The sequence below is a fragment of the Cephus cinctus genome, unplaced genomic scaffold (assembly GCF_000341935.2).
Source record: "Cephus cinctus unplaced genomic scaffold, Ccin1 Ccin1_scaffold1184, whole genome shotgun sequence".
NCBI classification, from domain to species: Eukaryota; Metazoa; Arthropoda; class Insecta; order Hymenoptera; family Cephidae; genus Cephus; species Cephus cinctus.
This window is the reverse complement of record NW_014333664.1, coordinates 1-24091: the sequence shown is the minus strand read 5'-3', so window position 1 is coordinate 24091 and position 24091 is coordinate 1. Positions and strand designations below refer to the sequence as shown.

The window sequence follows — 24091 nt, the reverse complement described above, 5'->3', positions numbered from 1 at the left end:
TGATTTCTTGACACACGTTACACGTGAGAAAGTCTTTACACATTGTCAGACGAGTTATATCCTTAAAGAATCAGACTTCTGATTGGCCAAAACTCTCACCTCACAGAATTTTTACCAATCAAGAGTCTAGTTTTCCCACAAGTTCAACAAAGCTGTGGAGGTTCCTAACGCTTCTAATGCCACCTAGAGTCGTGCATCATGTAATTGTAAATTGATCCACGATTTAGACAATGTCGCTGTGTTGTATAAACATAACATGACATAACATAACCTGGACTGATACGGTGAGGTATATTTCTGGTCAGTCCTATTCGAAACATCAAGTTGGTGCTGCATAAAATTATTCTGACGAGTATTGTATATGCTGTATGTAATTTGTAAACCGATTATTAATTCATCTATTTAAGCAAGATGTTCAAAAAGTGAGTATATTTAAAGCAATTGTAACCTCTAGTCGTTACTATGGACATGCATTAATTGTTTGTTGTTTAGGTTTGACGAAAAAGACAGCATTTCTGGCGTGCAACAATTGAAATCTTCTGTGCAGAAAGGTATAAGGTCAAAACTCTTGGACCTTTATCCGCATTTAGAGAGCTATGTAGACGCGATTATGCCAAAAAAAGATTCCTTCCGCATCGTTAAATGGTAATTTAAAATTAAATATAAAGAAAAGTAAAGTTTGTACTGACAATGCATTATTTTACTATCTTGTTACAGTCATGATCATATAGAAATTATGGTTAACGCTGCTGGAGAACTGTTATTCTTCAGGCAACGTGAAGGGCCATGGATGCCTACTCTCAGGTTACTGCACAAATGTAAGTTCTAATTCATTTTTCACCATATTGCCACTAATAAAGAATTTGATTAATTTTGTAATGAAAGTTTTAAATAAGGGTAATATACTGTCTAATGGTAAAAACATTTAACAAACTTTCAGATCCCTTTTTCTTACCTATGCAACAAGTTGATAAAGGTGCTATACGTTTTGTATTGAGTGGAGCTAATATTATGTGTCCTGGTTTGACATCCAAAGGTGCACGAATGACACAGGTGCCAAAAGGGACTGTGGTTGTATCCTTTCATAAATACCTATGTACGATGAATGTTTCTGAGTCTCATTTTACATTATAATTTAACCGTACATCCTTAATAAAATATGTAGGCTGTCATGGCAGAAGGTAAACAACATGCCTTAGCAGTGGGAATAACATCATTGTCGACAGAAGATATGTAAGCATGTATTGTTAAAATATTTTCATAATACTTAATAAATATGAGTTTTAATAAAAATTTCAGAGCAAAGGTGAACAAAGGTGTGGGTGTTGAAAACTGTCACTATCTCAATGATGGACTGTGGCAAATGAAGGCTGTAAAGTGAATAATCAATTGTACCTTTATTATATAATGACAATTAAAATAATGTCTCATCACTTTATTTTATTTCTTTTGTCTGCCTGTCAATGCTGATTCCATTACAGACTCTACAGCCATACTTATAAAGTAGTATTTTGATACAAGTAGAAGCATAAACTTGTATTACAAGAAAAAATTTTTTTTAGGTCAAATTGGAGTGAAGACCGTGATTAATTATTTAATACAATATTTGACGAATAATGAGTTATCCAGACCCAGACTTAGCTTCGTTCTGTCCATCATTCTGATTTTCAGAGGGACGTTCATTATCAACGTGCACTGGTGCTGGCGAGTATGATGGATTCCCTGGTTCATTACCAGATGCAGAAGCAGAGCCTGATCCTGGTACTACGTTTGCACCAGGATTGCTTTCACTGACACCATGAGGAGATTGAGGATGGTAATGAGGGCTATGGGGGCTATGGGGACCATGGGTATGAGGACGAGCCATCGAGTGAGGAGGATACTGTGCATAGGGTTGATGATAATATGAATGTGGGTATTGTGGATATGGTTGGTGGTACGGTTGCTGTTGAGAGTAACCATATGAAGGGTGAGGAGGTCGTGGAGCAAGGGGAACATTCTGTGCCTGTTGACTACCAGGAGGTTGATATTGCTGTGGATATCCTTGTCCAGGTGGAATCATAGGACCATGAGGATTACCTGCAGGTGCCTGAGGAGGAATAACCTGACCTTGACTACCTTGGTGAGACGGCATCGAATGATTGGGCATCATAGCTTGTTGTGAATGTGGGGGATTATGCGACATTGGAGCGGCTACTGATGTTACAGTTTGAGTTGGCGGAGCATTCGCACTTGCCGCTGCGGCGGCGGCGGCAGCAGCAGCAGCAGCGGCAGCTGCTATAGTTGTAGGTTGTGGTTGTTGTTGCTGCTGAATTGGTGGTGGTGGTGGTGGTGTTTGTTGAGGTTGTTGCTGTACCTGCTGTTGTGCTGATGGCGGTGGTTGAGATTGTTGTTGGGGCGTTGGATGATGATGGGGCTGTTGTGGTGGATGTGATTGTTGATGTTGTTGCTGCGCCTGATGTTGCGGATGGTGTGCATGTTGTGGGTGCGGATGCTGTTGCTGTTGTTGTGGCGGATGTTGTGAAGAATGTTGTGGCTGATGCTGTGGTTGTGGATGTTGATGCTGCAGTTGAGGTGGTTGTGGAGATTGTTGTGGCGGTGGATGAGTTTGTTGTTGCTGCTGTGATGGCATTGACTGTTGTGATTGCTGTGGCGATGGTTGCTGCTGCATAGGTTGATGTGCTGACTGCTGTTGTTGAGGAGCTTGGTGCGGAACCGTTTGCTGTTGAGACAGCTGTTGTTGTTGAGGAGATGTGTGCGGTTGCTGGGGTGACTGTTGTGGTGATGGTTGTTGTGGTTGTTGTTGTTGTTGTTGCTGCTGCGGAGGTTGCGATTGCTGTTGCGGTTGCTGCTGCTGAATTGGGCTAACATTTCCCGGATACGGTCCAGCATTGTTTGTATGCTGAGGCGGATTTCCTTGCGATGCAGGTTCCGTCTTCCCTTCATTATATGATGGTGATAAAGCTTCTTTCTTTGGCTCTACTTTTTCAACATCTCCAGCTTTCTTATCCAGAGAATCATTTTCAGATATCTGTAAATCACTCATGTTTAGAATCATTAAAATTCACAACATAGTGTAGACTATGTAATACTTACTTCGGCAGCAGTGTCTTCATTCATAGGAGCTGGAGTAGGCGTAGGAGTTGAATTTGGCGTAGACTCAGTAGATGCTGGTCCATCCGAACGACTTTCCTCGGAACCTTTTATTCTGTCACGACGAAGCATTTCGTATTGACGTTCAACCATTCTGTTGAACGTTTCTTCGTCTACTGCAGGCTTACAATGCTGTAAAGTAAATTAGCAATCACCATTTGTAATAATTACGAGAATGTCACAAATGAAGTACCTTTTTCAGTTCCTCCTGAAATATTTCGCTCGTTTCAATGAACTTGCGTTTCTTCGTCTCGAATTTCTCCTCAATCTGCTGAAGTTCAGCCTCCAGTTTTTTCTAGCAAGTATATAATAATGGTAAAAATCAAATTTCTTAATTACAACCATGCCATTGGGTACTTACTTGGTGCATCGTCAACGATTGCACTTGGCGACGCAAGACCTGCATTCTCTGTGTAGTCACAACGGATCGCACATCAGGAACGACTGTATCACTAAATATTTCATTAATGAGGCGATGGTTGCGAGTGTAACGAGAAAAAGCGACGTGCTTCACGGAGTAACCATCATCTTGATCTGAGAATCAGTGTATAAATATTAATTTTAAAACTTTAATTTGTTCTATAGAGTAGTTTTTACATACCATCATCATCTTCGGCAGGTAGAATATCAATTCGTCTATCTTGAGCCGCTTGACCTTTACTACTACCAGAAGAACGTTCGTGACTTTCTCGGTCATCATTACTTTGCTGTGCTGCACATAATGCTGTAGCAGATGCAAGGTATTATAAATAGATTTATTAAACACGCTTAACACTGTCATTTAATCAGTTTGAAAATATGTAGAAATATAACACATGGACACGGCACAATGATGTTAAAGACCAGGAAATTTTTACACTGATATTTTGGTTTTTCTTATTTGTTAAAAAAATATAGATATTAATACCTCCATATTCCTTGTATTATAAGCAATGTCAATGTATTCGATTTCTGATCAATTATTATATTTGTGTCAAACAGAATCAAGAAAATTGAAATCTGTCAAAATCCCATAGATACCGCTATTAGTATTACGTCTGTCCTGTGTCTGTACATTATTCTTCAGATTAAGATTTACAAACTATTTACACCAACTTCAATCAAATTCATTATCATATAAGAATATGGCAGTGCTGATATTTTGATCCAAAAAAAAAAAAAAATAGAGAAGAACCATGAATACAAGAATTTCTTGACCGTAACGTCATCGCGTTATGGTATTCATACTATATTACTATATACTAACCAAACAACAGTTTTATTGCTGTCCAAGGGGGCTTTGTAAATTTTCACTTAACTTAAATCGAAAGTAAAATCAAATGATAAAAATAATTATTAATGTACAGTATTTAAGTAGCCTACAGCTTCCTCATATTTTAGGTAATTTTTAGTTTTTATAATAATCAATGTATGTCTTCAATGTTTTACTCTTTACAGTTGGATGCTAGGAATCAATTAGTCGTGTTAGAATTAGAATGTATGCTTCAAACTTTGAGCATTCACATTGAAGATGCTCTTGTATGTGTAATCATGAATAAAGACATAACAGATATGAAATATCTCCTTGAACAGCCTTAATGAGAAATAAAATCTATATGCAAATTACATGCAATAAAAGCACAAATTTTAACATACCAGATTTACCACGGTTTTTTGCTGCAATGTATGCTAGATAAGCTGGAGAGTTATGATAAGTTTTGAGACTCTTCTCATACTCGACCTAATAACAAACCATAAAAAATAAAACAATTTCGCAACGAAACATGAATAACATTTGCAATTAATTTATACCTTTTCTGCTTCATATTCTTCAACAAATTCTGTCTTTTCATCTTCAGGTAAATCTCTCCACATTTGACCAATAATTTTTCCAATTTCCCATAATTTTAATTCTGGATTCTGGGCTTTTACTTGGTCCCATACTTTTCTACTATATCTCATGTATGGCATCAATGGTTTTTCTGGTGGTTTAGGTGGCTTAGGCAATCGCGAATCAGCCTATAAAAAAAGGTAACTGATATATTAAGCATATTTTTTACATAGTAAAAATTCACAAAATATATACATACAGCAGTGTTCTTTCCAACTTTCTGTGGTGTAAAGCCAGGATGTCCATGGGGTGTTTGTACAAATGGACTCTGAGCATCTTTCTGTGGAATTATAATAATTTAATCATATTTTTTAATTAAAAATCATTATTGTATACACACGTTTGAACTGGAACTGCCACTACTGCCTCCAGAAGCTCTCAAACGTTCTGTAAAAATAAATGAGCATAAATAATATATTATAATAGTGAATGTAATAAATAAAATTTAGAACAAAAATTTCTCACGATTTGTGGAAACGATGCTAGCCGAGGCTATGGCCACTTGCTTGTAGTTTTGTGGTAAGGCCATATTAGATCTGAAAAATGAGAAACCTGTGTCGTTCAATATAGCCATCGATAAAAAAACATAAGCTAGCAATAATCTATATTTTTTCCTAAATAAATGAAAACATCAAACGAAACTTGGCTTCTACAGATATGTAGTGACGAACCGGCAGTGCTGAGGTGGTCTTTTATGGAGGATACTTTCCGCGTCGCAAGGATGAAATTAATACCAGCTATGAAATACTTTAACTCCCGCACAGACTAGGTATATGGTGTTCGAACGCAATTTAATCAAAATAATTGATTGAACAAAACTTTACACATATGACACGTTTTTCAGGCGACAAAGCGCCGGAAATATGCATCGAAAGCGTCTACGGTTGCCAGCGTCGTATTCCCTCTGTAACCATAGACCACCATAGACTATACTTTTACATGAGTGTAGATGAATGAGAATATCTTCAGAAAGAGTCCTCTGCAAGCCACTGGACTTTGGAACTTTTCATCTAACATAACATAACGCTATTGGTTATTCGGAATAGAAGTTAATTGATAACAATAGTGGATATAGTTCAATCTTTAGTTCTTATTCAACTCACGAGGAAGGATTGTCTGTACAGAGATGAATAAAGAGATGCTCAACGCTACGGTTTTAGGTGATACCAAAAGCATGACGCTAAATCGTAGCGGCGAGTCCGGAAGTAGAATTTTGTGATCATCGTCGTCGTCGATAATGCATATCCCGTCGTAGCCGAGCTGAACGTGATCACGAATATGTGGCTTGGCGGGCAGAGGTTCTCCGCTACTTACCGCTGGTTCCTAGAGCAACCCTTTGAACGAAACCGCTCATCAGATGTTGTCTAAATATCTTTTTTCTTTGCAATCTTAAGATCGGGCACACAGTGTAAGATCTGTAGGGAGGAGTGCAGCAGTGTGGTGCTAGCTTTCAGCATTGTTTAAACAATAGTTCCGAGCGAACCTATGGTCCTAACATTGAACATTAATAAGAATTATCCTGGAACTGTTCGGAACTCAACGAAGAAGAACACGAAGTCAGCACCTCATTCCCGCCTGCTCTGATGAGTGTAGGCAGATATGAGGTGCTGGCTTGTGTCATAGTAAATCTGATTGAGTTTACACTGTGTGTTCGAACTTTAGATTGCAAAGAAAAAAATTTTAAGCAATATCTGATGAACGGCCTCGTTCAAACGGTGGTTTTGGGAACCAGCGGTAAATAGCGGAGAACCTCTACCCGCCAAGTTTTATGTTGATGATCACGTTCAGCTCAGCTACGACGGGATATGCATTATCGACGGAGGCGATGATCATAAAATTCTACTCCTGAATTCGTCGCTACGATTTAGCGCCATGCTTTTGGTATCGCCTTCACCTAAAACCGTAGCGTTGAGCATCTTCTCATCTCTGCGCTTACTGGTTGCGTGTATGGTACTAGCGCCGGCTGACTCTATGGATATTCTGGCACATGTCCCCCATTGGGGATACAGCCATAAGGAAAGGAAGGAAGGACTCTATGGATAATATAAAAGCAAAGAAAAATCAATATTTTTGGAAATTTAATTTGTTTATAAACGTATGTACTGATATGAATTATATGTATATGCTACATATTAAATTTTTCTTTTATTTTTAGATCAGTACGTGGAAAGCGTTAACATTCCGATTAACATCGTGACCTAACCTATCCTGAGGATCATGCTGTATAATTGAAGTCAGTCAAGTACCACGTGTGTTTCATAAAGCAAATTGCATTACCTTTCGAATTTCTAAAATAATTCCTATCTAACCAGAGATGCAGACTACTAAAGAAGTGATTGTGACCAGCAACAATTCAGATGAATCAACAAATGCAGCTGTATGGGATCCATGTACAGGATCTTTACTATCATCATACAGAAACGGTGGACCAGTAGGATATCATACTCTACAGATACTAAATGGTAGTTACATTCTGGCAGCAGATTCGACAAAACCAAAACTTTACATGTGGCCATTGAACAGTCAAACACCTGTGTCTAATATTCGTCTAACAACTCCTGGAAAAGTATCAGCTCTTTCATGTACGCCAAATGGCTTGTACATAGTAGCTGCGATCAGCGAGAAGTTATTTATATGGCAAACTAATAGTGGTAGACTTCTGACTACACTAGCTCGGCACTATCAGACTATCACATGTTTGAAATTCACTCAAGATGGATCAACGTTTGCTACTGGCGGAGAGGATGGTTTAGTGTTCATATGGTCCCTGAGCAAAGTGATTAATCACAAAGAGCAACAAAGTCCAAGCCACAGCTTTGCAGAGCATACTCTACCCGTAAAGGATTTGCATTTTGGTCAATTTGGTCCTCATTCACGTCTCATTTCCGTTTCTTTAGACCGTACAGCTAGAATATACAATTCTGTCAGTGGAATTTTACTCTTAACTTTAATATTTGATGTTCCACTCACCTCCGTTACCACGGATTTAAAAGAAACACAGCTTCTTGTTGGCTGCTCTAACGGAACGATTATAAAGATAAATTTATACGATCCACCACGAGGTACGGATCATTATGTGGACACCGAAAAAAATAACAGTGCCATCTTTCGTGGACATGAATCTAACGTGGTAGCTCTGTCAGTATCGAACGATTGTAGAACGTTGTTATCAGGATCTACCGATGGTGCACTTCATCTCTGGGACATACCCAGTCGCCAAATAACGAAAACCATTCAACACAAAGGTCCCATTACTACTGCATTTTTCACGAAAGCCTTCGTGAATTTTCGAGCTCAAGATCTTCATCAAAAGATCCTGGTGAAGAGTCTACAAAGAATATCAGATGATTCTAGCAAAGACGACTTTATTGAAATTGTATCGAGTCATAACGACTCTCATTTACTTGATTATGAAGCTTTTATAGGTAATGAGAATCATTCAATGGAACTTAATAATGATAATTTCAATGATAGTTTGATAGATGCACGCGTTGAAATGGAAAGACTGAGGAAAATCAATGCATCTATGTATCGTTACGCTGCCGAATATCTTTTAAATAAATAAAGAAATATGCTTCTATACATGATTTATGTATCATACATTTGTGATATTAAAGTGATTGACAAAGTTGTCAACTATGTTCTGCAAATTCATAATTATATGTATGTTATTATCAATCATAAATTATATACGTATACCTATCTTAATATCCATCTCACAGTACAATAGGGTTTCCCGTAATTTCTAAGATGGTGTAGCCACCCGCCTATATCATTGCACCATTTATCTGCGCCGAATCATTAGACGTGGATTACAAAATGAAGATTTACGTGAAATTACAGAGCTGAGTTATCAACTATAAATTCAATTACGCAAGGAGTCATCAGTTAGACGAAATAATTTGCAGGGTACGCATTATGCGCGGCAGACTCTGAAATATCTTTTTGCAGATCAAAAAGTTTCAGCATTACGTGCATTACGAAAAAGAGCATATTACCCGTATATATGTATTTCAAAAATCTAATATTCCACTAATTCGTAATACAACGACTAAAATTTTATATGTTTTATCAAGTTATAAGATAAGAAAATCAATTTCATCTAATTAACCAGTCGTGAAAGTGCAAACGAGTACGCTACGTGAACTACGTGTTCTAAAAAAGTATACAATACCCTCTGCAAACCTTGTTGGTGTCGTTTTATATTTAAATGAACGATCGGCCGTTCGGCTATGTAGATGCAAATGAGAGAAGCTTCATGAATCCGTTTACTACATCATAGTTAACTTAATCCTACGAAACATTTACTCGGAATGATGCTATACAATCTTTCTACGTAGATTAGGCCTTAGAATTCAAATTTCGCTCCGATTATCAAAACGTGAAGATACAGGGCAAATTAAAAACAAATGTTAAATGTCCTGATGATATTGATTACTTTACATTGTGATGATGATCGGAGAAAAAAGTAAATAAAAGCTTTCAGAACTTGCAGATTATAATGTTTATAGTTCCATACGGATATGTCACGGGCACAGTAATCAGTATAAGCTAGCAGTTACGAATGGTATCACGTATTAACGACTGCTGGAATAAATATACAATATATTGGTACTACACTGTACGATATTTATTGAGCGTTACAGTTTTTATTTCCTATATAATTAGGATTCGTCATTACAGACTTATCGTGTTGGCGTTGAAGCCTCTTGTTTCGATACTTTGAAGTAATAAAAGGAGAATAATTGTACAGGGCTCCACTTGATGCTCTACGAGTAACAAGATACGATCAAGGATTTAATTTGGCCGTGTAATATTCCTTATGCTATATCCTGGCACAGCTTTGGAATGAGCAGAAACTTGAAAATAAAAAAAAGGGAATCAAGTGGTCGAGTGAAAAATACCATCTTCTTTCGTACAAGCTAAGAAGTTTGCATTAAGAGCAAATAATTATCAAAGAAAGATACTGGTGTCTAGTGTCGCTATGGTTTCTTTCCTTTCATAAATATATACAATATATACTCATACATCCAGCTAAAGAAAAATATGGTCGTCAATGAGTTTTCAGTGATCACGGGTTTTCCACAGGTATATTGATGTTTTTAAAAAACTTATAGCGATGTACGCTGAATAATCTTTTCATTTTACAAGAGAATTTCTCGTCGGTCATTTCTGGAAACAATAATCACGTCACTCTTTCACTGAACAATGATTTATTATTCACAGTCTGAATGTCCGCAGTATATGATTGTTCTAAGAAAATGAAAAACAAAATAAAATATAATATTAGCCTCTACAATGCAAGCCAGGGTAGAGTAACAATTTGGCTTTCGTAGAGAATCTCATTTTAATTAGTTGAAGTAGGAAACGCTAAGGAGCTTCGTGCTACTCGTTACTCGAGGGGATAGGTGGGTGGTCGTTGGATCCTGGATGTTGATGCGCAGGAGTTATCTCGAAGGATAGAGGGGGAGATCAAAGCGTAGGTTCAACCCTCATCGTGGACCAGGGCGCGAGGTATAAAATCCGCGTCCGATAAGGTGTTGGCATCCAGTTCTGTTGCAAACCCTCGCAGAGAAACGTTATTCCTCATTTACTTTTCCGTAGTCACTTAGTAGATACTTTAGCGTCGTTGCGGCATTATTCTGGAAATGAGAAATCATCTGTCTTTGGTGCTTGTACTACTAGTAGTAACAACTTCACTAAATCGTAAGTATTGAACAATGCATCTCTTTGTTATCAAACTTCAGCGAAGTAATCCTTGAAATTTCACAAAACTTTTGACGATTCTCTTCCTGCTATCAGGTGGCGAAAAGATCAAGAACGAGAGGAGAGCCGCAGGTTTGGTGCCATATCCTAGGGTAGGAAGAGCCCCGGCAATGACTAATTGCCCCAGCATAAAACGTGCCGTGGGAGTATTTCGTCGACCTTTGCAAGGACGATCTGGTGCACCACCCAATGTCATTCGTGAATTGGAACCCGATGTAGACGCCGATCCCGTAGGAGAGGTTGATCCTGATGTAGAACTTGATATTATGATGGATACGGAGTATCAAGGTAAGTTTCTGTAACTGTGAATCCGATGTAGGCAAATGTTATTTCGGCGTTCCAACAAACGTAAAGCTGTTGAAACAACGTATATTTTGTATAGTAAAGCAAAAGTTCCCTTTTCTCAATTTCTTTCTTTGCTTTCTCCTTCCTTGCATTCTCAATGAAATCAACACGAATTCCATATAAAGTAACCGCGTTAAACTTCAATGACAGTTAATCTCTATTTTTTGCATTATGTACGGATTTGTGTTTTCAATGTTTCAGGAGAGAAACCGAGAGTTTTGTTTTTCTCGCCGATTCTTTCTAAACTCGCCAATAGTGCGCTACGCAATTTATCATAGAGAAATAGGTAAGTTTGAATATAACGATAGCAATGACAAATAAATAGTGAACGAATAAAATTATTGAATACGATTGTCATAATAAAGAATGGAGTATCCGCTATGACGAAATATACAATGATTTCCTTTGCTTCAGGACAACAGCGGTTTTTTGTCTAGTGATAATTGGCAGTGTCCGAATATAAAAAAAAAATGTATAAAAGGATGACTGAAAAATTGCCCGAAAAAAAAGACGAACAGAAGAATGAGTGTAAGACATTGCGGATTATTAACAAGACAAGGAATACAACTGAAGAAGGAGAACGAACATCACTATGAAGATACCGAGAAGGTTAATCTCCTACTGGAACGAAGCACATATAATTTGTCTCTTGCTTGTATTAAATATACATACCTGGATAAATAAATATAAGTAAATTCACAGCAATCTTTATTCCGACGATATTTTAAATCCGCAACCAGCGTCCTCAACTAAGCTCCATCCTGATCCCTAAGAATATGGCTGATCAGTGGATCCGTGAACCATATTTTTAACTTCCTCCAGCAACAGAATCCAAATCTGTACATGTAAAGCGTGTCAAATATGTAAAGGCATACATGCTATATAAACTTATTATATGTAAATGAGTACATAAATACATACCATACGTGTGCTAAGGTTGTTTGCCTATTTCCAAATTCCCATTTCAGCTCCCACGTCGGTACGGTCGGATAGTAGCCAGAGCGAACATCCTATCCAGGATATACATTCGTTCCCGGAGACTCCGCAGGAGATACAAGGTCTTATGCCAATAGTCCGTATAGGACGTTGTGAGACAACTGAGGGCAAACTGAGGAAGATTTCTCTAGGTAACGGTGCAATGTGGTTTGGTCCGCGTCTGGAACATAGTGGACGCAAAGGTCATCATCAGGAACGTCGCCGCAGCAGATTTATCCGTCTACCTTGGGACGTAGTTTTTTCTCCTCAAAGTATATATTTCATTAGGTACATACCTGTTGGAAATTTACACAATCCGTACCTGGATGGATTCCCATGCGTATTTCAGGATGATTTCTACAAGAGCATCTTTTCCTTGTAAAAATTACTGACCTGCAGCAACGTTCCAATCACCATGAGGACTTAGTACTTGAACCTGAGCCGGATGGATCCAGGGATAAATTTTCAACATTCACGTGAAGAGCATCGTCTGTTCATCCGATGGCAATGAAAATTTGCGAATAATGGCAGCATGAGATAATCTAAGAGACATCATAAGGCAGACCTATGTTAATTTAAATAATCGTAACGGCACTCACGTACGGGCCACTCTTATGTTAATGTCTGATCTCTCTTTTAAAGATAATTAATACGTCATCACCTACCTTGCATCTTTTTTCACTCTCTAATACTTTTTTCAAATTGATCTTGTAATACAGTCTGGCGATTGAGGCAGTAACAAATATTTTGAATATAATTTGTTTCCTGTTATCGGCCCATACGGAAAAAGTAGATGGCACGGTATAGCTGAATAAAGATAACACGATATAAAATTCAATCATTTTATTAATTGACAAAGCGTTCATAATAAATACCGACGTATGTATGTATGTATGGTACGTATGTATGTATGTATGTTTGTCGCATGTTATGTGCGTACGTATGTCTGTTCAGTGTGTATATGTATGTATAATAACAAATATGTACACAAGTAGATTTAACAAACTAGTGATACAAGGGTCGAACGAATGAAAGATCATTTCTCCAACTCTAATATACTCTTAATCGTTCTAGTTATTAGTCCGAAGAAATTGTGAAATATTTACAATGGCTCCGTTTGGGCTCTTATCTAACAAACTGGAGTAGAGAACTGGGTCACAGAGGAGCATCATCATGGAGGTAGTCTTTATGTCGTAGAGAACTATTCTTAAGGTCGTATCGAAGAGGTCACGAAGATATACGCACTCTTGGGTTACACGCACTCGTAACAGTCATGCTGTTAGGCAGGCAGGCAAGCAAGCAGACAGGCAAACTGACGGACACTCAACAGAGACAGACAAAGTAAGAACAGATGAGGTAATGATCAGATAAGGTTAGGTTATGTAGGGACATGAATTTATAGGACAGGAAACTATAGTCTGTGTGATCTTCTACATGAAATCTTATAGAGAAACGAACTCGATTGGTGGTTGAATGACGCGCGGCGGAGGTGGTGGTGATAGTCGAAGGTTCAGGTCTGTTAACGAAAATGTGGAACTTCCTGTAGCCGTGACCCGAGGTCCCATATTGTCGTAGGGTGAACCAAGGTCCGATACACGAAGTGGCCGACGCGGAAGTGTCGCAAAGTTTGAAATACATGTAGCCGCTGGTGGCAGATTCACTGTTGCTGATTTTTCAGCGATACTCGCGTGGACGGGGTTGTCTAGGAGGTCTGGATAACGACGCTCGGCATCTTGAGGTAGGGAGACCGAGATAAATATATTGCCGAAAACGCCGGCAGGCAGGACGCTGGTTGTGAACTCTGGTGGCGGTGGTGGGAAGACAGTGCAGGGTATCGCCCTGATGGTACCTGCGACATTCTCTGGTCTGTGTCTTTCTATCGTTACACTTGCTGCACCCATCGGATCACAGATGGAACCTCGCTCAACGAGTTCCATGTCACCAGGACTGCAAGCTTCTATTAGACTACCACGAGCGCTAGTGTGGTCTGTACTGTTGCCATTGCCCCCGGTTGTTGTTGTTACTGAGAGGTCTAGTAGTTTTTTTTCCTGGTCCCCGAAACTCGTGCTACCCTGAAGCTTGATCTTCTCCCTTCGTCTCTTTCGCCTGGAGCCACCGCAGAGGCAGACGGCTAATAGAACAGCAGATATGGAGGCGCACAGCGCTGCTGCACCGCCGCCTGCAAGGCTTACCCACAGTAGCCAATTATCCGTTTGCGAGAGTGTCGGCGCGGTGAAGACACGAGGTATGGCCACGTGAACTGTATCCTTTGCTTGTCCAGCTACGTTCTTGGCGTAGCAGGCGTAATCTCCAGCATCACTGTCGCTTACGTTATATACAGTCAAATTACTCCACCTTTCCGTAATCTTTGTCACGCCGTAAATTTCACTATAAACGTCGCCGGAAGTACCGTAGGTGCCGTAACTTCCGTATGGCTGATCTCCTCTGGTTATATTAACAGGACCGCCGTTCAGCTGCCACCAAACTTCAGGCTCTGGATCACCGGTGGCCAAACAGGATATACTTAAATTCCCGTTAGTGTCCTCCGAAATAGTACTCGCCGTCACGAAGACTTCTGGCATGCAGGCGAATTCACTCGGTTTAACTTCCTCCCATCGACGTCCCTGCAATCTCGCCGGAGATAAACAGGTTTGTGGTACCGAATAGAGTCTGTTAGGCGATTGCTGATTACTGTCTGGTATCATCCAGAGCCTGAAACTCCTGAGTCGACAGTCGCAACTCCATCTGTTTCCATCCAGAGTAAGAGTCTTCAGCTTCGTTAAATTAGAAATTACACCAGCATCCAGATACTCCAGTTGATTCGTATCGAGTCTTAACGACTCGAGACCGGACAACTTTAAGAATGCCTCCCTGTGTATCTCCGTAAGCGAGCACCTCTGCAGCTCCAAAGTGCGCAGGTGTCGCAATACCGGAAATTGATGGCTCTTCAAAGTGCCTAGTGGATTGCCATTGAGTATAAGTATCATCAGTCTCTCGTTTCCAAGGAAGGTCTCCGGATATAAACTGCTCACATGATTGTCCGTGAGGTCGACCTCGACTAGAATTCGCATTTCGTGAAAAGCGTTCACGTGAATCTCGTGAATGCCTGCGTTTCTCAAAAAGACTCTTTGCAAGTTGAGTAAACCTGCACGCTTGAAAATTTCAGATTGTAGTGCAGGGATCTTGTTGCCTGATAGATCTAGCACTTGCATATCCGGGTCGAGGGATGCGGGCAACGAGGTCAAACCAGCGTCAGGACAGAGTGCTGATTTTTTACCGGAAGTCCACTTACAACGGCAAACCGCTGGACAGTCGGTCCAGTCCGGAAATGCGGCCGCCCGCGACAACAGGGCGAAACTCGCGATTATCAAGAATAGGGCGAGTAGAATACGCCCTCGAAGAGGGTGACTTCGTGTTACTAACATAACACCGGTGTATCCTGGTCAGTACATCTATCCCATTCACTTAGGCAGATTGTTACGAAAAATCTTAAGTATTAAAAACACGTCGCAGAGTCGGGTCTTGCGTGAAGAAAGCTTCGACCAGGATGATATGGGGTTGAACCTGCAATAGAGGAGAAGTGGTAAATAAATATCAACCCCTGGTAAAATAGTGATGAACTTTTTCAGTCGTAAGACGTCGTTTATGTCGTCCCGAGTAAATTTCATGGTAGATAATGAAAAAAAAATCTTACTCAAGCGGTCTTCCTGGTTTGCAAGGCCCATCTTCCCTCTCAGGGAAAGTTTATAAGGGTTGCTCATGGTCGCTTCTTTTCCCGTGGGGACTCGGAGCACCGTGAAAGCGATATAGCAGTAGCTGATTCTTCCTTTAGCATCCTGCCCCAGAGTAAGTCAACCTACATTTCATCTGGAGTCCATGATGTTTGTTTCTGCAAAAAAATAAACAATTTCTTTCTACTTCTTCAAGTATCACCATGTTGCCAAGGCATTAGAAGTTTTCTCGTGTAAACGCTTGACATGAAACTAATCCTGCTTTAAGACCCTTATTCCCAACAAAGGCAAACATCTCGTGTAACTCCAGTATACATAGATTCATCTAGCTCTAACGTTATTCAAAGTCCTTGCCCTTGCAAAGTTATTCCTACATGTAGAGAATAGTGTCTCATCGTAAGTCTAAGGATGCTCAAAGCCAAAGTACAAGCGTACATATCAGGTTACTTAAGGTGACTGGGGAATGAAAATGGCCATCTTGAATTGTCAATCACGAAAATCGTTAATTACAGCGAATTGTTGAATCATCCTTATCGGACTCTAGTGCACGCAAATTTGTGTACTAAGTTCCAAAGTTGTTAAAATGACACTTTCATATTGAATAATTGCCAAATAAAGACAGGAGATGCATGCCAAATTTTGGCACGAGCATCCTTCACGTCAAAAAATTGCATGCACGTCCCACTTTCATTCTTCTACTATTCCGTATACACGTATCATGTACGTAACAGTTCAGCTTGAAAAAATCTGTGTGCACCGCGTTAGCATGAGAATTTATTATCATATTCCTACGAGTTACGAGTTACATTCTATTTTGAAGCTAAAAAGTACTTCCCGGTTCCCTTAAGCAGTTGCCGGTTGACATACATATCAAAGACACTAGGAGCAAGGTCGAGTACTGATAAGGCAGGTCATCCGAAATTCCGCAGCACGTTCGTGACTTGATGCCATTTCCAGAACCAAGTATAACTAAGCTACTCCACTTGCTTTTCAAAGAGGATGGCGGTTAACATCCTGAACAGTTTGTCACTCGTTACGAAACTTTGCGATGTGCCCGTCGAGACAGAGTGAAGCGATACTATTACCATTGCACCTGACCTTTGTCATAGTACTGTCCCACCAAGTTGGTGGGGTCGGTCGATGACCTATGAGATGACATCGAAGCCAGTCGGAGTCGTATGATGCTAGTGATGGTGATATAGTAAGAGACAGCACTAGTAGTAATAGTATTATTGATAGTCGTGTTAGGCAATACGATATACGTGTAGCTAACAGGGTTGTCAATGCTTCGGTCTAGAGTCTTTGTCCTTGCTATAGGAATTTACAGGAAGCCAGAGGTGCAGAGCGAAGGAGACTGAAGTCGTCTCGTTGGATCGTCGACAATCTACGTAATTGGAATCGTTCGATACGGCCAAGCGTTTCATCCCCTGAGTCTGGGGAGTCTGACGAGGTGGCCGAGGGATGGGAAAAGATAGTCCCTGCCAAAAATGTAACCCTCACGCAGCACCCTCGGGTACATTTTCCACTTTAGAGAGAATGCTTAGTCAGAATGTATCACCGTTTTCTTCCACTTTTTTTTTCACGCCAACTTAACCCCCTAATTACCGTATCGAATGGCAAAATTTTCCAACACACCTCGTTCTCGGTTAACCGTTGCCGTTTTATAACATGGACATATTGATTTTGAAAATTGTCAATTTTTTCCCATCGTTCATCACTAATCTTATTTTGCTCTCGTTTATCAATTTTTATATTTTTATCAGAAATTTTTTTCATACAGTAAAGACTGACGAATAGAATTGATTAGAAAAATAGAATAGGCATTATATACCAATATTTTATATATCCAATATTCAGTGTATATCTATATAATATATATTATATGAATCGTATGAAATGAATTAAAAAGTCATAAACTTACCAAAAATTTATATATCTTCCACAACCAGACAAAATCCTGTATCCGTCTGTCTTAAAATGGGTTGAATTGAAAAAAATGCCTGAGGAGTTTATTGTGGCAACGAGAACAGCTACCCTCCTCACAGCTTTGACTTTCGATGCACCTCCGAGAAAACTCTGGATAAACTGCTTCGGAGGATGAATTAAGGATGTGCGTGAAGCAAAGGACGTTCCAGTTGAGAATATCTCATGCCCGTTTTAACGTTGAGCCACAGTAACACGTCTTGCGACAATAACGTATCTCTTCGCAGAGTCCACGAGGATCCTTGTGGCGGTAAGGTATCGCAGGCAGTGCTCGTGACGAAAATACTCGCGACTCGTGGGATCTGACTGTCACCCTAATCCAGGCCGGGTGCAGCTTCCCATATTAAACTGAATTCCTTGATATATTATCGCCGGGCGACGTTACGCACTCCCGCAGATTTGCCGCAGCGACGACGAGCCGTAACCCTGTATCTCACCCTTCCCGGCTCTCGCTTGCCGCATAGCCGCCGGAGCAGCACCGTCGAATTCTGGGGGCGTTCAATGAAATCCACCCCCCTCGGTAGCCTTTAGCCACCGACCATACCCTTCCACCCGGGAGTATCTGCCTCCAGCCACCTTGGACACCCTGCCACTCTAGTACGCTGACATCCCAGAATCCTCTCACTGGAAACATACCACTGTGGGAGAATCGTCTTCAAATCCCGTGACACCTTTCAATCTCCCAATAACAACACTACCATTTATTATTCACTAGCCGCTCATTCTTCGTTTGAAGTCCGAGACTCGAGGCATCGATTTGCTGAACTTCTGAATATTTCAGACTTCCATACTGTTTGCCAAACACGTCGATATCTAATATTTCCATGTTTTCATACCGTTTCTTTACTATCCATAGGGATGAATAATCATGATCCAGGATTAATTTTCCGGATAGGCCAGGCAGGTGATCCTATTGGACTACAGAGGATCGATACCTAACGTGCGTAACTCGATTGTAGGAGGTGATATTAGTGGAATTAAGGGTTGCGTGTTAAGAAGACTACTATAGCGAGATGGTCCTTCGACTTGCGAGGGTCCTTTCATTGTGATAAGACTTTAACGGATCTTTGAACATTTAAACGATTATTCGAAAGGTAGATGGAGTCACAGGAAATGTGTACGGCTGGAAAGCGGAAGTGAGCATTCGGACTTGCCTGTTGGAGAAGCAACAGGCGCACAATTTAGGCAGGGTTCTCATCGAGCTAGAAAAAAGGAATCCGTGGAGCAGTCGTATATATCCGATAGCACGTAATTATCTCTCTCAGTGGAATTTACAGAGAAATCGAACCCACGAGAATTCTTCGATACATTTTTCATAGTTTTATTAGAAAAATATAGTATAAACTTTTCATCCGATAATACGCTTTGTCGCGCACGTATTTTATACATAGTCGCATCTCACCCTCGCAGGCCACGATAGTCATAGCTTTTCGATAGTTATTGATATATGTATAACATATCATATACTCTTACGGTAATTCTTTTTTTAATCTTTTTTTCTTTCTTTCTTTAATTGGCTAAGTAATCTATCGGTTATCTGTATTGGAAACATACTTGGCAATTCACGTCTAATAAGTTTACAACAAAGCATTTTTTTTCCCATTTTCATGCAATTTTTTTTTCTTATTCCTTTGTATGCGACTTTTGTTTTTTTTTGTGTTTTTGTGTTTGTGTGCCCTCGTCGTGCTCATGTGTTATCACCTGTCTCCTTTGTTGCTGTTCGTTATAGAAATATTGTATTGCGTGTAGGGGGGAGTTTTTTGCCATTTTTTTTTTTCAAGTATTTGACTTCTTTCTCGCGAATATCCGCGAATCCTTGGCGCTCGCGGATCCGCGTGATTATCGCGCGCGCGCGTGTTGATATGTCGATTTTTTTTACAATGAAGTCCCAGCTCCTTCGAGGAAAAGCGTAGTACTGCGAATCGTACGAGGTTCTCGTCGGTCTTCAGGGTTGTTTCCAGCTGTTCGCTGTAAAGCCATGAAAAAGATCATTAAGATTTGATTTTTCAAAATCGAACACCGAGTCATCATTTCATTACGTCAAAGAACGATCCAACATCGAGTATTGAATACTCACCTTTGTAATATATGTCCCTGTTCATCGTCGGACAGTTTCTCGGGCCCTGAAATGAATAATAATAATAATAATAATCCAAATACAAATCTTCCATTGAATTACAATTTTTTCAGTATTCCATTTACACGTGTTCAGCTTACCTGAACACTGAAGTCAATATTCGTTCTTACTGGACGATGATGAAGAGCCTGTGGAGGTCTGAAATTATTACCAAGCGGCGCCTTCGGATGCCTGGCGTCGCCCTGCATGAGTTTTCGCAGCACGAGAAGCTGTAACGAATTTACAAAGACATTATGTCCTTACGCAACATCAGTGGCATATTTTGAGGGAAGGCACTCAGGAGCGTCAAGATATATGAGAATCATTGTTCAAAGTAGGTTAGCTTGAAATGTAGGGTAAGGTTCTGACCTGCTGCTTCGTTATGTATATCGGCTTATTCAGGATGATCCACGTGGTGGTTTCGTGACAGGCGGGCATTGTCGTGGAACCGTCATACGTCATATAATGTTTCGTGTCGGGCAGGAGTTCTCGCACGGCGAAATGCTTAATCTCCATGGTCTCCCCTGTGCAATATTCGTACGGTCGATAATCTCAAGCTGACGCGGGCGTACGTGTGCGATATGCATCGAACGTTCGCTCTCAACCCTTCGCCATTTTAATATATGTGTCTATCTATCCATATAATGTAGTAAATAGGTAGACACATATGTAGCTAAAATTCTCTCTCTCTCTCTCTCTCTCTCTCTCTCTCTCTCTCTCTCTCTCTCTCTCTCTCTATGTACATACAAATATATCTCTATATACTCTATTAGCGTCCTTTAGATATATCTCAGCCTGTCTCACTGACAGTATGTACATACATACATACATATCTAGCTGGGTAATCCCCATCCTGGAGTTTACACACCCCTTCTAAACCTTACCTCCGTACTTGATTTTCGCGAGCTGCTCCGTAAATATTCTTAGCTCCGGATTCGAGAGGTCTCCCAGCTGTAAGATCAAGCGATCAATCACGTATCGTGCTGATCTTGTCCACGAGCTCGTTGATTCGAGGACACGCGGATGCGGAGTACAAATGAATCCTGATCTATCGATAGAGCACGTACCTGAAGCAATAAGGAAACGGCAACGATACCCTGGGCGCGCTGGAGGGCATCCGAGAAATTATTGTACAGCTGAGAATTGAAGCCAAATATCTGAATCTGTTGATAGATTAACGTGAATTATTATAAACACAATGGGTATAATTTTTTAATGGGATAGTAATATTTTATTTTGCAATTAGACAATTTAATAGTTTATACGATGATTATTATACATTACCTCAGCCGGGAAGGCATAACCGTCCACTGTGTGTTCGCTGCCGGCACGATCGTGCAATCCATAATGGAGATGAATCTCGTGGAATTGATAACGATAACTCAGAGGACCGCCGGAAATATTAACCGGATGCCGTGTGTCGTTGTCTACCGTGAAGACGACGCTGTGCCCCGTATTTGCTAGGACGCCGCCTACGCGATGTTTGTCCAGGTGAAGTGGCAGTAGATTTGGATCGAATAATAAACGCGTTGGTTCCAAATTCACCGGCGATTGTCTTCTGCCCTTGTTGCAAAGGGACCATTCCGGGTTTATAAGTCCCCAAAATGCAGGGCCTGTACAGTATTCGTATTTCATTATATTTCTTGAATTCATCGTACTCTTGCACAAGTTACTGATAACCAATAAATTTTATTCCACTTACCCGATATACCGTCGTACGTCCACCATTCTTCCCAGCTTACTGGCTTGGATTCTGTAATAATGTCAATTGCACGAATCAGCTAGCGAGACAGGACTTACACTGTACTGAAGGCTTGTGATATATGAAGGCGTACCTTGAATCAACGTTAGAACGAAGACTCCCCAGACACCCAGGAAAACAGAACTGTATGGGGCCATTCCTAGCGTCGTCCTCGTCAATTGAGCATCATTCAGGACGCTCCTGAAAGTAGAGTAGAATATCTACAGGTGAACTCGGATGTAAGACAATATCAAAACAGTTGTGCATACAACTATCATATCCTAATAATTCAACTTGCCAAGTCATAACTGAACGGAAATCCATGTCAATAAGTTAGGTATATCTATATTCGTATTCCTAAGTTGACTTTCCGCTCTCCACTATTACGTGGACGAGTGGACGTAGGAAAGAGTGGCCAAAAATCAATGGCGGACCGCGCGTACTCGAACGCCCGATACTCTCTCGCTCTCTCTGACCCTCTTCCCCCCGCCCACGTAACTCGCTCGCTCTCGGTTCTTTGCGAGAATCCTTCGAATCAACGTTGAGTCTCGATCTAACCTTTCCTGAGGCTCATTGGGTGGGATGATGAAAAAAAAAGAGAAGAGGATCTTGAGGGCGACCGAGCAGGTGCGAGGGGGAAAGGCGGAGATAAAGGGCTAATAAGTATAAGGGGTGTGCAATAATCGAAGCAGGCAATCCGAGAAAACGCAATGGCTAATCGAAGCCAACTTCTTCGACCGGCAGGAGTCACATGCAGTCGTCGGTGTTTGACAAGGAGGTGCGGAGAATACGCCTCAATCCTAGCCTCAAAAAACCCTTGCAAACTCAGCCTCCACCCTACTGATGTCCTCACCCTGAAACGCCACTCCAGCCCACTCCAACCACTTCACATTGACACTTCACCGGTGTATTCTTAGTTGGGAAAATTGAAGTAGCCTCACTTCCTGAGCTTATCGATCGATCGGATCCTCTTTTCGTGAACGCGTCGCATTCGCGCGAAACCCCCTTCGACGATAGAGACACGAGGTGTTCTGGATGCTCGTGAAAAATTGGCTCGTCTCATGAGGGTGACACACTGGATAACTGCATCTTGAATTTTAGAAACCTTCGGTGGATTTCAAGCGCACGGGGGATGCTTCGTGTTAAGTGGTCACTTGGTGCAATTTTTTTTCGAGTATGCGAACCTGTATCACTAGGGGTACTTGATGAGGTAAATTAGCTGTACGCTAAGATTGAGGCAATATGAAAAATTGGAGCAGGTTAAATTTTTCGAAAAAATTGATCTATGCTTCTCTTGTATTGAACTTTGTCAAAATGGTTCTCTGCGGAAATCAATAAGCCGAGATAGACTGGATAACGGGCGTGCTGGTCTCCTCGTTTGACGATAGCCCAGTCAGGCGGGCAAACTCTATGGATCCGCGAGGAGACTTACGATAACGTTGTATAATGATGTACTAACCCGCACGACGAAAGACGTCCTCGAGGAGTGGCCAATCCTTGGATGCGCGAGGTGCAATCCTAGCGACGGAATAATTTCGTTAAACGAGGGAACGGCGAAAGAACGACTGCCCTACGACCGGGTACGAGAACCTGGCGGGTTACGCACGCGCATATTCACTACCCCTACGGCCAACCCTCCCTCAATTCCCTCCTCAGGATCCTCATCATCCCCTTACCTCCCTCGAGTCTCCTGCTCCAAACTTCACTTCTATCCTTTCTGCACTCTGGTAACTCGATTTAGTTTTTCTCTCCTTTCCTCTACGTCAAACAAACCCCTATCTCTTCGAATCCACTCCTTGCCACGACATACAGCCACGCTGCTTCCTCTTTGGCTCACTCCTGGCGTCTATGTTGCCCTTGCGTTCTGATCCTCTCCCTCGACCACTCTGCTCTACTCTAGAGTAGCACCCTCTCTTTTTTCCACCTGAAGGGTGTTTACTGCCTCTGTCCTTCTTCAGGGAGCACATCGACGTCCCGCAGCCAAGAGAGGGAATCTTTGGCGCCTATGCGACGTCGACGTCTGCGCATCCACGAAGGACGAAGGACCATACGAATATAACCAACAACCACGAGATCAGGATTGATTCGCGGCCCGATCCAACCACTGATAGGATCGATCGAACATGCCGATGATGTTTGTAGCTTTTTTTTCTTACCCCCTTTACCGTCTTCGGAATGTTAACATTTCCACAGGATGATCATGCTAGCAGTTGCCCACTGAGCTACTCGGCACAGGCATAGCTACAGGTATACGGTGCGTTATCGATTTTCAAAGCGGCATCCTAAGCGTACCTGGTCATGGATTTTTAGCTTAGACCCCAAAGTCTATTTGACCTATGTCTATCTAATTCTACTGCGGGCGAAAAGAGTTACTTTGCAAGAATTCATTCGACTACTCTTATACTAGTATC

The 24091-nt window shown here is 41.0% G+C and overlaps 6 protein-coding genes across 13 annotated transcripts; 3 read left to right on the top strand and 3 right to left on the bottom strand.

The window, feature by feature from the left end:
• Positions 1 to 219: 219 nt before the first annotated feature.
• On the top strand, positions 220 to 1433 carry LOC107272506 (malignant T-cell-amplified sequence 1 homolog). The gene is made up of 6 exons (XM_015749714.2): positions 220 to 422; positions 493 to 645; positions 718 to 818; positions 941 to 1074; positions 1166 to 1233; positions 1300 to 1433. Exons 1-6 carry the CDS (start codon positions 412 to 414, stop codon positions 1379 to 1381), a joined length of 549 nt encoding a protein of 182 aa, XP_015605200.1. The 5' UTR covers positions 220 to 411; the 3' UTR covers positions 1382 to 1433.
• LOC107272504 (chromatin modification-related protein eaf-1) lies at positions 1421 to 6052 on the bottom strand. 3 transcript variants are annotated; one of them, XM_025089809.1, is made up of 11 exons: positions 5695 to 6052; positions 5489 to 5559; positions 5364 to 5410; positions 5223 to 5303; positions 4945 to 5151; positions 4798 to 4873; positions 3755 to 3877; positions 3515 to 3687; positions 3347 to 3448; positions 3097 to 3285; positions 1421 to 3031 (listed from the first exon to the last, which is right to left on the bottom strand). In XM_025089809.1, exons 2-11 carry the CDS (start codon positions 5550 to 5552, stop codon positions 1622 to 1624), a joined length of 2472 nt encoding a protein of 823 aa, XP_024945577.1. In that variant the 5' UTR covers positions 5553 to 5559; positions 5695 to 6052; the 3' UTR covers positions 1421 to 1621. The 3 variants fall into 3 exon arrangements, with proteins under 3 accessions (XP_024945577.1, XP_024945576.1, XP_015605198.1); XM_025089808.1 differs by having other exon boundaries at positions 4789 to 4873; positions 5666 to 6050; XM_015749712.2 differs by having other exon boundaries at positions 4789 to 4873; positions 5695 to 6048.
• Positions 6053 to 6949: 897 nt separating this feature from the next.
• LOC107272505 (WD repeat-containing protein 18) lies at positions 6950 to 8683 on the top strand. Its single transcript, XM_015749713.2, has 3 exons — positions 6950 to 7118; positions 7179 to 7256; positions 7336 to 8683. Exon 3 carries the CDS (start codon positions 7338 to 7340, stop codon positions 8586 to 8588), a length of 1251 nt encoding a protein of 416 aa, XP_015605199.1. The 5' UTR covers positions 6950 to 7118; positions 7179 to 7256; positions 7336 to 7337; the 3' UTR covers positions 8589 to 8683.
• Positions 8684 to 10588: 1905 nt separating this feature from the next.
• On the top strand, positions 10589 to 11839 carry LOC107272568 (CAPA peptides). The gene is made up of 4 exons (XM_015749838.2): positions 10589 to 10729; positions 10826 to 11077; positions 11336 to 11420; positions 11549 to 11839. Exons 1-3 carry the CDS (start codon positions 10672 to 10674, stop codon positions 11410 to 11412), a joined length of 387 nt encoding a protein of 128 aa, XP_015605324.1. The 5' UTR covers positions 10589 to 10671; the 3' UTR covers positions 11413 to 11420; positions 11549 to 11839.
• LOC107272567 (leucine-rich repeat-containing protein 24) lies at positions 11831 to 19180 on the bottom strand. 4 transcript variants are annotated; one of them, XM_025089726.1, is made up of 7 exons: positions 17762 to 19180; positions 15804 to 15998; positions 13568 to 15673; positions 12775 to 12916; positions 12406 to 12651; positions 12056 to 12290; positions 11831 to 11971 (listed from the first exon to the last, which is right to left on the bottom strand). In XM_025089726.1, the coding sequence occupies exons 3-5, from the start codon at positions 15532 to 15534 to the stop codon at positions 12604 to 12606; spliced, it is 2157 nt and encodes a 718-aa protein (XP_024945494.1). In that variant the 5' UTR covers positions 15535 to 15673; positions 15804 to 15998; positions 17762 to 19180; the 3' UTR covers positions 11831 to 11971; positions 12056 to 12290; positions 12406 to 12603. The 4 variants fall into 4 exon arrangements, with proteins under 4 accessions (XP_024945494.1, XP_024945493.1, XP_024945495.1 ...); XM_025089725.1 differs by having other exon boundaries at positions 12432 to 12651; XM_025089727.1 differs by having other exon boundaries at positions 12432 to 12651; positions 13771 to 15673.
• A 318-nt stretch (positions 19181 to 19498) lies between these two features.
• Positions 19499 to 23547, bottom strand: LOC107272578 (carbonic anhydrase-related protein 10). 3 transcript variants are annotated; one of them, XM_015749850.2, is made up of 11 exons: positions 23140 to 23263; positions 22534 to 22769; positions 21775 to 21881; positions 21642 to 21692; positions 21224 to 21552; positions 21007 to 21102; positions 20824 to 20890; positions 20309 to 20463; positions 20041 to 20169; positions 19901 to 19946; positions 19499 to 19791 (listed from the first exon to the last, which is right to left on the bottom strand). In XM_015749850.2, the coding sequence occupies exons 3-11, from the start codon at positions 21836 to 21838 to the stop codon at positions 19769 to 19771; spliced, it is 960 nt and encodes a 319-aa protein (XP_015605336.1). In that variant the 5' UTR covers positions 21839 to 21881; positions 22534 to 22769; positions 23140 to 23263; the 3' UTR covers positions 19499 to 19768. The 3 variants fall into 3 exon arrangements, with proteins under 3 accessions (XP_015605336.1, XP_015605335.1, XP_015605334.1); XM_015749849.2 differs by lacking the exons at positions 22534 to 22769; positions 23140 to 23263 and adding an exon at positions 23357 to 23547; XM_015749848.2 differs by lacking the exon at positions 22534 to 22769 and having other exon boundaries at positions 23140 to 23295.
• Positions 23548 to 24091: the final 544 nt, after the last annotated feature.

What these genes read in the sequence shown, in the direction of transcription:
- LOC107272506 (XM_015749714.2), top strand. An exon ending in TGCCAAAAGGGACTGTGGTT is followed by an intron (nt 1,075 to 1,165) that starts GTATCCTTTCAT and finishes TAAAATATGTAG; the next exon opens with GCTGTCATGGCAGAAGGTAA. An exon ending in TCATTGTCGACAGAAGATAT is followed by an intron (nt 1,234 to 1,299) that starts GTAAGCATGTAT and finishes TAAAAATTTCAG; the next exon opens with AGCAAAGGTGAACAAAGGTG.
- LOC107272504 (XM_025089808.1), bottom strand. Translation starts at nt 5,552, where the DNA reads ATGGCCTTACCACAAAACTACAAGCAAGTGGCCATAGCCTCGGCTAGC. An exon ending in ACCTGCCGAAGATGATGATG is followed by an intron (nt 3,688 to 3,754) that starts GTATGTAAAAAC and finishes ACTGATTCTCAG; the next exon opens with ATCAAGATGATGGTTACTCC. An exon ending in AATCGTTGACGATGCACCAA is followed by an intron (nt 3,449 to 3,514) that starts GTAAGTACCCAA and finishes TATACTTGCTAG; the next exon opens with AAAAAACTGGAGGCTGAACT.
- LOC107272505 (XM_015749713.2), top strand. Translation starts at nt 7,338, where the DNA reads ATGCAGACTACTAAAGAAGTGATTGTGACCAGCAACAATTCAGATGAA.
- LOC107272568 (XM_015749838.2), top strand. Translation starts at nt 10,672, where the DNA reads ATGAGAAATCATCTGTCTTTGGTGCTTGTACTACTAGTAGTAACAACT. An exon ending in AGTAACAACTTCACTAAATC is followed by an intron (nt 10,730 to 10,825) that starts GTAAGTATTGAA and finishes TCCTGCTATCAG; the next exon opens with GTGGCGAAAAGATCAAGAAC. An exon ending in GATGGATACGGAGTATCAAG is followed by an intron (nt 11,078 to 11,335) that starts GTAAGTTTCTGT and finishes TCAATGTTTCAG; the next exon opens with GAGAGAAACCGAGAGTTTTG.
- LOC107272567 (XM_025089726.1), bottom strand. Translation starts at nt 15,534, where the DNA reads ATGTTAGTAACACGAAGTCACCCTCTTCGAGGGCGTATTCTACTCGCC. An exon ending in GTCATTCAACCACCAATCGA is followed by an intron (nt 12,917 to 13,567) that starts GTTCGTTTCTCT and finishes ATCTTTATTCAG; the next exon opens with CTATACCGTGCCATCTACTT. An exon ending in AGAGTGAAAAAAGATGCAAG is followed by an intron (nt 12,652 to 12,774) that starts GTAGGTGATGAC and finishes GATGTCTCTTAG; the next exon opens with ATTATCTCATGCTGCCATTA.
- LOC107272578 (XM_015749849.2), bottom strand. Translation starts at nt 21,838, where the DNA reads ATGGCCCCATACAGTTCTGTTTTCCTGGGTGTCTGGGGAGTCTTCGTT. An exon ending in GACGTACGACGGTATATCGG is followed by an intron (nt 21,553 to 21,641) that starts GTAAGTGGAATA and finishes AATACTGTACAG; the next exon opens with GCCCTGCATTTTGGGGACTT. An exon ending in ATATTGACTTCAGTGTTCAG is followed by an intron (nt 19,947 to 20,040) that starts GTAAGCTGAACA and finishes TATTCATTTCAG; the next exon opens with GGCCCGAGAAACTGTCCGAC.